Consider the following 11,112-nt stretch of genomic DNA (forward strand, 5'->3'; position numbering starts at 1 on the left):
AAACAAGGTTAAACTGATTTATTTTGCTCAACTGGACCTGTTCACCCTGTTAGCATAGTGTTAGCCTACAACTCTAAACATGCACTAATACAGAACATCAAACAAATAATTATGTTACCAACGCAAACAAAAACATACATCCATTATTTGCTGATATATATGTTTTTAACTCACATATATTACATGCATGTATGTTTAAGATGATTCAGTCAAACCATAAAGGATCTAGTGCCACAGGAAAGAGAGGGAGGGAGGTGAGCAGTGGGGGGAAAAAAACAAGTGTAATGAGGCTGAAACAGAATGCAGACAAACAGAAGAGGCAGAGCAGAGGAGGACAGACAGAGAAAGAGAGAGAGAGTCTGAAGAAGTGTTATCCCCTGACTCTTTCCATTTTTCTAATGCAAATACTGATAATAAACTAGCACAATAACTACTGGGAATGACTGTACCCGCAATGAATGTGGTGAAACAGTCTTTCATTCAGATCCTCCAAATGAAGATAATTAGCAGGCTAACTTTTAATTACAAACTATCCCAGAGGTGGAAAAAAAAGCACTGAAGACTAAGTCAGACTAAACTAAACGTCTGCTCCAAGTTGCAATTCACACCCACTTTCTCTTTGCTCTCTTTTTAAATTATTTTTAAGCTGTTGTCAACAATGTTTCATATATTGTAGGTCTTTCATATTCAATTGATATCCAGAGACTGAGCTTACAGTAAACATTACTGAATAAAATGAATAAAAAATATTTTCAACTTGTTCTGATATTGATTATTGATGTGTGTCAGACTTATTTTAAATAGACGTATTAACATGGATTAAAAAAAATAAATATCTGATTTCGCTGCAGTTAATACCACTAGCTAATGTCTCCCATAGCCGCCTTGTAGATCTGGTTAGGGTGTAATATTTACACCTTTGGCATACCAAATGTCCTATAACAGAAAAACTAGAGCAAAAATGTGTGATTTGAAAGATTAACTCTTCTAGCTTGCGAAACTATGTTTTATTAGCATGTGGCTGAAATGCAAATAAGTAGGTTTTTTTTCTGACAGATTTTTACTTTTACACCCTACATTTTAAACAAATATTTACACCCCACATAGCAAGGAGGTCTGGCCCGGATCTGGTATCAAGCTGGCACTGCTGGCTGACTTCTGGCATGATAAGACGTATGTCATCCAGATATGGGCCAGGCCTGGCATAGATGGCACTGTCTATGTGATGGCATGCAATATCTGGCTCGATTGCAGTTTGGTTTATGTGGCCAGGCCCATGGAAAACAGGTCTGGCCGTGATCCGGCATCAAGCTGGCACTTCTGACTGACTGCTGTCATGGCAGGGTGTATGTCAACCAGATGTGGGCCAGGTCTGGCAATGATGGCACTATTTATTTTCCTATTTTAGCTAGAAGACCCAAATGCGATGTTGCAATACTATACTGCTATGGTAGCCAACGTTTCAAATGCAGGTTTGATAGGTTACACTTTATCCAAAACCTAGTGACGGTTTACTCATCCTTGCCAGTGGGTAGCTCAGGAGGTAGAGCAGGTCACCTTCTGATCGCACGCTTAGTGGTTCGATCCCTGACTCCTCCAGTCTGCATGTCAAGAGTGTGAATGTGTATGAATGTAATTAGGAAGCACTCAGTTTAGAGAAAGTGTGGGATTGGGTGAATATGGCATGCTGTATAGAGCATTTGAGTAATCCGGGAGACTAGGAAAGCATTGTATAAGAGTCCGTCCATTCACTGTCTGAGCAGAGTTTCGTCATGTTACTGTTCCGGCACATATTGTTATTACATGGCTTGATTAAGGTACACATTAGGCTGACATCTGGGGCCAGAGCTGAAACTGTTCTGGGCCAGCACACGGCCAGCAGTGTGTCTACAACTGGCCCGTGGCTGCACACAACTTACACATGGCCCACATACCGCAAAGAATGACGGCCCTTTGGTGGCCACAGACGGGACGGCCCTTTGGTGGCCACAGACGGGCCAGCACAGGACCACCAGTATGTCTGCAACTGGCCTTGTGCTGGCCCATGTGTGGGCCACCTCTGGCAAACCAAATCTGGGCCACCAAAGGGCCGTCATTCTTTTTGGTAAGTGGGCCATGTGTAAGCACATTGTGTGGGCCAGATCCAGGCCATATCAATTTTGATATGTGGGACTTTCCACTCCTTACAGTTTCAAAACAGTATTATTGTACAGTCAACCATACAATGTAAAGTGCCTTGAAACAACTGTTGTGATTTGCTGCTGCATAAATAAAATTGAATAGACTTGTTACTTTTGTTTTAACGCATTTGAAAGTAAAATATTGTGGCAGGTAACTCCAAATTCAACGTTTCTATTAGCTGAACAAAAATCAGATAAAAACAAGCTGTTTGTGTGCAGTTTATCTCACAGTGTGTTGCTAGCTAAAGGTCCAGCTGCTGTATTTCACAGGGAGAGAAAAGAAAGAGAGCTAAGAGGTTAGATATAAAAGTAGAGACTGCTCCGTTGCATTTGACAAATTGGAAATTTAAAGCTTACATGTAAGTCCTCGTGTTTTTAAATCAAGTACTGGGCCTGTACATGTGACAATATGTTTTTTTCACATTGTGAGACATGCTGCAAAACAAGTGTCACTGTTTCATTTAAAGGTTGCATGAAAGTCCTCTGCAGGTTAGTGCAGGATAAACAGCTTAGTTTGCTGTACTGTGATGGGTTTAGAACAGCTGATAACAGCCTGTACATTAAGAGTTATGATTCTTCCCTATGCTGAGCCATTTCAACATCCCCCATTTGCTGAATCCCACTTTAACCTCCTCCCTACTCATTTCCTGTTTAATGTAAGCAACAGAAAACAGCGATTTTTTATTTCCCTTCTTTTTCGCTGCTCATGTTCTGCTTAACAAATTCAAGATGAGAATATTTATTAGAATTTTAATTCTAATAAATATTCAGGCTAATATAAAGTTTGTATTCCCATCTACTTATATTATTTTATTATTACATTAACATAGTACAAGGTTCAGTTAGCTTTGCTAACAGCTAGTAGAAACATCATCCAAAGAGCTACTTTTTACTTTCTTACTTCAGAGTACACTTCAAAGCTGGAACGTTTTCACTTTTACTAGAGTAAGAAATTGAACCAGTACTTCAACGTTACTGAAGTTTTATTTTTTAACACTGGTATCTGTACTTCTACTTAAGTACACAATGTCTGTACCTTTGCCCCTCTGACCTCTACCCTTAAATGGTTTGCCAGTGAGAAACAAAATAACATTCAAGGAGGTGCACTCTTCCTCCAAGTCATGACTAATCAATTCATTTTTACACAATCACTACAAATCATGAACAACAGTGGAATTAAGTCTCTGGTAACTTTCATTATTTACCACATATCTAAATTCTCACTAGCCACACAGTGGGTTTATTTAAAATGTTCTGTAGGATCATTTTATCTCAGGATAAAATATTTCCTATTTGTCAAATGTTTTTTTGGTCAACAATTCATATTTTCTAAACTTGATATTTTGCAAAATGAAACCTGGCATCCATATTTAGAACGTAGAAAACAAAAACAAAGTACAATGATGGGAAACCCATAAATAACTGAAAAAGCATAGCTAATTTCCACCTCTGGTAATAACCTGGGCTTTGTTATAAGCATATCACACGTTTCTTTTGTCCCATTGTGCGGAGACTTGTCCACCCTGCGAGCAGTAAACCCCTGTGCAGCATCACTGTACCACGTCAGTGTCTGCACTGGCACTTTACACTTTAAGTGAGTTCTTCTTCCCTACTGTCACCAATTGCTTTCTCAGAGCAAATACATAATATTTTAAATATTACTAATGATGAGATTTTGCATTCTATAAAATAACTATGCTATTGTGTTAATATATTTATAAACTATAAACTATCAGCTTTACTTAAGACCTAATGCTTACTTTTTTCTCTACAACAATCCAATGATAATTTACACACAGAAGTTATGAGACATTTGGTGACCAAGCGGCTGTCATTTGTAATATCCTGAAAGCAAACACTGTTTGCCTCAATGGCAGCTTTACACAATGCTGGTAATAATAATAATGACCAGCTCAAGCAGGTAGTCACCTGTAATAATTTTCAGTTAGCATGGAATATTTTGGTCAAACGTTAACGGACAAATTCCTGTACCTGTGATTACAGCCCAGGCCCGAGTTTAAGTAAAGCATCTCAAAATCAGCACAGAGGCAAAAATACACATCTGTCCACTATAAGAACTTTCTGATCAAGAAAATGAAGTACTGCATTTAATCGCCTACTAGGGCTGGGCGATATGGCCTAAAATTCATATCGCGATATAATTTGAAGCATGTGCTGTAACGATATATATCACGATATATTCTTTTCTTCTGTATAACGTATTTTCCACACTATAAGGCACACTTAAAATCCTTTAATTTTCTCAAAAATCGAGAGTGTGCCTTATGTATGAATTCTGGTTGTGCTTACTGACCTCGAAACGATTTGGGCGTGCAGAAATTTGTTTAAAAAATGTTTTTAGGGACAAATGCAATCGCATAGCAGGATGTTATACACGGGCCAAACTTCAGTCAGGAGAACCACTGAGATTATTCATCCACAATACGAGGTTAGTTATTAATATACTGCAACAACATGGAAATAGAGCAGCTGCGAGAGAATTCAGCATTAATGAATCAATGTTACGGAAGTGGAGGAAGCGCAGTTTTTGGCTTTCCCCATATTTCAAAAGTGCTTCATCTCTTTGCTATGACTGTCGCCCGGCATAATTTGCAGATTATAATGGTTTTAGCCGCTGCGATGCTTTTGACCAAAACAGGCGCAGCTTATCATCAACATGCGCTATCGCGATAGAGCGGTATAGTCAAAATCTCTATCGTTGGCCAAATTTATATCGTTTCTATTGTATATCGTATATATCGCCCACCCCTATCACCTGCCCTCTAAATTGACAACCCAAGCCCAACAGAAATGTTTAGGAGTAGAATAAAGCAAAACCAGCCAATAACTGCTCAGCATAGAAGCTGGAAGTATGCACTGTGTCTTTTAGACTACAGGAAATGTGAATGGAGCTGGTTGAGGGAGTAAAAAACGTCCTCCTTAGCTTTTTTTAAAGTTTAGGAGGACGACTTTGTTTCAAAATCAGAATAGGCAGGTCTGTGCAAATGTATAATAATAGTTCAGTGCAAATCCCACAGAGTACTGAACATATGCTATTTTGTAATATAATGTCTCTGTCCCAATAACTAGATGCTCAAACCTTCTCTGGGCAGCAAACCATTTAGAAGAAAGTTTGCTTAAACTTGAAGAACAAAACCAGCTTGTTTCTGACAAAAGGGTGGCCCCGAGATCCAGTATAACATAGATGAGGATTGTGTTGAACTATAAATGTAGCAGTGTCCAAGAAATGTAGAATATAGAGCTGTAAATGAGCAAAATGGGTTTACCTTAAGCCTGTGGCTATTGGTCGTATTTCTGGATTTTAGAAAAGTGTAACAGACATACTGCAAAAAAAGAGGACAACTACCTTCCCTTTTTCTAATCAGATTCTATCAGCACAGTCTCTAAAAGCAGAAAACTATTGCCCAGGCAATAGTTACATAATGGTCAACCTAAGAACTTACAGATGACAGCAAGGCACATCCGCCCACCCACACAGACAGACAATAAATATAAGTATATGCTAATACCCCTTCAATATCTGCTTCTTTATCTCCTATTAGACAAACACACAAACACGCTTTCTCATTCTCATTCAATCGATCACATATGCAAAACTATTTACATGGGTACAGCTAACACAAGTTTGCTTTGAGTAAGAGCACATAACCCTCAAGAACAAAATCCTCCCTGCTAGTGCACGAGGGAGAAAAAAATGACAGAAGGATAAAGGACAGAGAACCAATCAAGTGAGGGAGAAGAAGGCAGGTAGAGGAGAGAACAGAGGTAAGAGGAGTTAAGGAAAAATAATTAGCAGGACTAACATGGCGTTACTGGTAGCTGTGGTGGAAACGTCAGCCGAAGAGATAACTCCGCACTTGGCACATTTGAGCGTCATATTGTACAGTGGCACTGTCATCTGACTGCAAAGTCAAATTAACACGCTGTAACATACACAAACAGATACAGATGCACCTGCACACAGACTCGCACAGATGCACGTGAGCACACATACAGCCACGCACGCACAGTGAGTCACAGTGTTCTCGCACAGTGTTCTCGCACAGTCTCTCTCTCAGGGCTATTGTACAGTTGTTGGATGGTTTTGGGTTTACCCGTGTTTGGCTGAGGGGCAGGGGAGGTGGGGCAAAGATTGCTCAATTATTAAGCATTTCCTATTAAACATAATGTCTGATTTTTCTCACAAATAACCAGTCGGTGGCATGAAGGAGTTGGCGCTCACTGGCACGCTCTCATTGTAATTCATAAAGCTTCAGTCAAATGCCAATCCTGAACAGGACTGACATCACTGCCGCTCAGACCATGATCACGTGCTGGTTTTGTGCTTGGTTTTGAGTAAACGCCAAGCCTGTATGCAAAGATGCTCTCTCTCTCCCTCTCTCACACACTCACACAGACACACTCAAACGCACCTGGCTCCATACAATCCCTGAGTCAAGATTACATGTCAACAATGCATTCAGTATGTAACAATGATTTAAGTCATAGGTATCAAACTCTGGCCCGAAGCCATACCAAATTACTATTAGAGCTGGCCTACTGGTGTTATATAGCTAATATATATATTGTTTAGTATTAAGCTTTGCTTGTTCCATATTCAGTTTTTCAGCAAAGCTTGTTTGAGTCCATAAGAACAGATTCATTCTTATATCTGGATGAAGAATTTTTTTTCCCAATAAATATTAATGTTAGCCCGCGACTTTGTTCCAGCTTTGAATTTTGGCCCACTGTGTATTTGAGTTTGACACCCCTGATTTAAGTCAACAAAAAGCTGTCTCTGTTCTCATGGCCACCCAGCCAAAATCGGAGCTACAAAGTTAATGCAAGCCAAAGTCATGTCTATTTCACATTTTGACATTTTCTTCAAAGTCTTTTATCTGAGACTGTCTGAAAATATCTCTAATGGTGTTCTCACTCAGCAATTTGCTGAGATATCAGCATATCCTAACTTTAAGTATCATGTAAGCTTACTTACACTTACATTTGGCATGAATGCCATGGTAATTTGGGGCATTTAATGATTTCTTTGAGATGTTCTTTTTCCTGGGTGGAATGATTTGTACATCATAGATGTTTAATATTTGAAAAAGACAGAACTGGATGCACAAATATATACATACACCCCCACAAGTATCTGATTAAATGTTCTTTAACAAGTTGCACCTTGTATTTAGAAATACCAAATCCAGTTCTAAGATTTCAAGTCTTACACATGTATGTTGACCATTTCCATCAAGTTGGAGGAAACCTGTTCAGGGCTAGGCTTAAAAACACATCACTTTGTGCACATAGATTTCTCATAACAGAATGCATGAAACAGCGTTGATGTAAAATGTTATCATTTAGTTACTGAAGGTGATAACCTAAATGGTTTGGCGGTGAATGTTAGAGGTTTTGATGTTCGCCAAAGTCTTTGTCTGTCTGCAGGTTTTGTCAAAAACAAAACTCTTGTTTTTGACTCAAATGTTTGGCCTCTAGACTGTCAGTGTCAAGTAAAGAAATGATTGTGTATACAGGGCTCTGAAACCAAAACCAAATGTTTACCATTGATTTTCTGGATCATTGAAGCATTGCTTGTCTTACATTTCCATTACAGCAAGTAGATATTTCTTAGTGGGCCACATTGTTTGTGCCAGAGTTATTCTCAAAAGTATCAAATGGACCCAGTGGTGGTCAAACGTGATGTTTGGGTGGATTTCTGTTTTAATTAGTTCACTTAAAGCTAGGGATGGGAATCGAGAACTGGTCCTTGTTCCCAGTAGTCAAATGCCTGCCTATTGATCCCGTTTATCAGTTCTTTGGCTGATTTCAGTTTAAGTGTCAAAGGAACAAAATAGCGACGCAGTCTAAAGCATGGATATGGACATTTATTTTTATTGCACAAAAGGACGAAATGGTAAAGTGGAAAACTGCATCCAACTGCATTATGCTGCTAACACAGCTTCGGTTGCCTTGATGGATGCTCAATCATCCAGGTAAGAAATTCCCCAAAAAGTTGATTCTATTCATCTGGACGTAGCGTTTTAAGTGGGAGAAACGTTTCATCACTCATCAAGTGACTTCTTCAGTCAGTTCTTTGAAAGCATCTGCACAGACAGCATGCTAATGCTAAGCTAGCCAAGAACGCCAGCAGCCTAACATCAACTGGTAACAAGCAGCCAGACTGCAGCCTCCTTTTCTACCTGTTCATGTTTCTAATCATAAAATCTGCATCACTAGTGACCGCTTTTTTATGCTGGTTGTCATCTTTGCTTTGTGCGGTCAGCTTTGTATTCTACTAACAGAAAGATCTTAGGCTACGATCACACTGCAGGTCTTAATGCTCAATACCGATTTTTTGCTCAAATCCGATTTTTTTGTCTGCTTGTTCACAATACAAATAAAATGCGACAGCAAACGTGCTCTAGTGTGCCCGCATGCGCAAAAGAAGACGTCACACACAATGCGCTCTGTTTAGACCCAGAGCAAACAATCTTTAAGTTATTGTGTTATTTACATAATAATGTAAATAACCTAATAATTATCCTTATTGCTGTTTTAGAGAGGAGCGGTGCTTCAAAGGATAGTTACAGATTTCTGTCAGAATCTGCAGATTATACAGTACAAATAAAATGTTCACGTTGTCTTCCCAACAGTTTCACTGACATCTACACGGGATGGCCAGGAAGCGTTCACAATGTCTTCGCGGGCGCTTCTCCGGCGCTGATAATTAGCGTCTGTCTTGTGTCAGTGACGTAAAAGACGGATTTAATGCAACATCACCGTTCAAACAGCAGTCGCTTTCTAAAACATCGAATATGTATCGGATTCAGCACCACATACGAAAGTGACCCAGATCGGATTTGAAAATATCAGATTTGTGCTGTTCACACTGTCAGACCATGATCGGATATGGGTCGCATAGGGTCAAAAAAATCGGATTTGATGCGCTTTTGCCTGCAGTGTGAATGTAGCCTTAGAGATGCGTGTCCTTATTAGGGATTTGTGTTAGTGCATGGGGTTGTAGCCTCAGATTTATATTTTTAAACGGTGATTATGAGACCGTATGTTTCAGCTATTTACTAACATGAAAGCAATGTAACGCGTAGTATAACGAATTACATTATTTTCATGAGAGTAATTAAGTAACGTACTGCATTCCTTTGAGGAAAGTGTTCTGTGCAACATTGAGTAACGACAACAACACTGGTAACAATAAAGCAGATAAATAGCATACATGCACAAACTTTTGACCCGAAGCATGCAATTAATTTACATGTATGAAGTTTTTTTTATTGCTGCTTAACAATGGTGTTGACTCTCGTAAGTGAATCAATCTGTGATATCGATAATGGAATCGGACTCACTAAAATCTTATCGATTCCCATCCCTACTTAAAGATTTTGACTCTCTACATGTATTTCTATAATTTTGCACTCAAAAAGTAAGCAAACAAATAAACAAAATAAATTTAGTTGATTTGCAGGTGTGATCACCATGAAAATACATCGCTTTGCTTTCCTCCCAAAATTCTTCTGTTTACAGCTCTCCTACCGCTGCTGTTGCTAGACAAAGACTGACTACAATGCTTGCAATATTGACAAGTAATAACAAACTAATCTGTTGCCATATGGCCTTCTGCTAAACAACAATTAGAGCAGAGGAGCTGAGGGAATCGATTTTTGTAGCCTATGGATGCCAGGATTAAAAATCACATAATGGAAGAAATTCAATTTCAAGTTAAAGGGCAATACAGGCACTAAATGTACACTGCAGGCAGTGATATTAAAAAGCAATCAACACTTTGTGAAATACACCATTTCCCTGGTCTTAAGGATTGAGAGGCAAAAGGTGGCCATTTGGCAGGTCGGGTGACATGCATTAAGCTCAGTAAATAAATAATGTGCAGCTCACAGACAAATATTACATTAATCAGGTGGAAGGTAATCCTTTGGTCAAACATAAACCTGTCTATAGACTTTATAAAATTTCAGAGCAAATGGTAGGTTCTCAAAGCTAAATGTTCGATTAACCCTCTATTACAACCTGTAAATATACGGCCTGATGACTGAAACCATTTAATGTTCGTTAAGGAGGAAAGGAGCTCTAGCACTGATTTGATTTGGCCTCTCTTGTCTGTTGTAATTTTCTAATTGAATTACCCTTTAATTTTCAGTGGCGAGGCCCATCTGACGTTCAGGCTGACCTGTTTTGGACCTGTTTGGTGGGGACCCTGCTGTGCAATTAATCATTCTACATATTTAATTAACTTCATTAAACATGTTTTGGATTGGATGCTTGAGAAGAGTCATGTGATGGAAATGAGATTAGAACATTAGACATCCTTCTTTACTATTTTGTTCTACTCTACCAAGTAAAGAACAACAAATTTCAGAGTCACAGAATGAAAAGTTCACAAAGTAAATCAATGTATGATTTGGCATCTACACTGGACACAGCCTTGATTAAAGCAGTCCCTATAGACTCTATGCTAGAATATTCAACCACTTTTATAGCCTGGTAATAAAGAGGTAAAAAAGACTTTCTTTCTTGATCTCTGTAAACACTTTGGCCCCGAGTTCATTGTCTCAGTCATATTTGTATAATACAAAATAAAAAATGATGGAAAAAGGTTTAGCCATGCTATTGCTCATTAGCTAACAACCTGTCACTCACAAGCGATTAGCCAATAAACAAGCAATTTCAGTCAGGCCTGCAACTTCTCATAATATCACGTTTCTTTCATACTAAGATGGCAAAATTAGAAATGTTTATCTTGAAACTCTAAAATGCAAGTTCAGAAACCGACACATAAGGTCACACTAGCTACGTCCATCTTTTCTCCAAAAATTTTAAATAGATAGAAACCCCCCCAAAATACAGTGGGGCAAAAAAGTATTTAGTCAGCCACCGATTGTGCAAGTTCCCCCAC

At 38.9% G+C, this 11,112-nt stretch overlaps 1 protein-coding gene across 10 annotated transcripts in view; it reads right to left on the reverse strand.

Annotated features, from left to right (window-relative positions):
• Positions 1–11,112, reverse strand: part of adgrb1a (adhesion G protein-coupled receptor B1a) — a 207,670-nt gene that overhangs the window by 14,543 nt on the left and 182,015 nt on the right. For 8 of the 10 annotated variants that reach the window (XM_042214604.1, XM_005948362.3, XM_014329598.2 and 5 more), the window contains one exon: positions 6,005–6,103. The exons of the other annotated variants lie outside the window; for them this stretch is intronic. In XM_042214604.1, coding sequence (XP_042070538.1) covers positions 6,005–6,103 — 99 coding nt within the window. The remainder of the gene's footprint in view (positions 1–6,004; positions 6,104–11,112) is intronic. 10 annotated transcript variants of the gene reach the window in all.

The sequence above is a fragment of the Haplochromis burtoni genome, unplaced genomic scaffold, assembly GCF_018398535.1.
Source record: "Haplochromis burtoni strain Fernald_Lab_line unplaced genomic scaffold, NCSU_Asbu1 Contig_593, whole genome shotgun sequence".
Taxonomy (NCBI): domain Eukaryota; kingdom Metazoa; phylum Chordata; class Actinopteri; order Cichliformes; family Cichlidae; genus Haplochromis; species Haplochromis burtoni.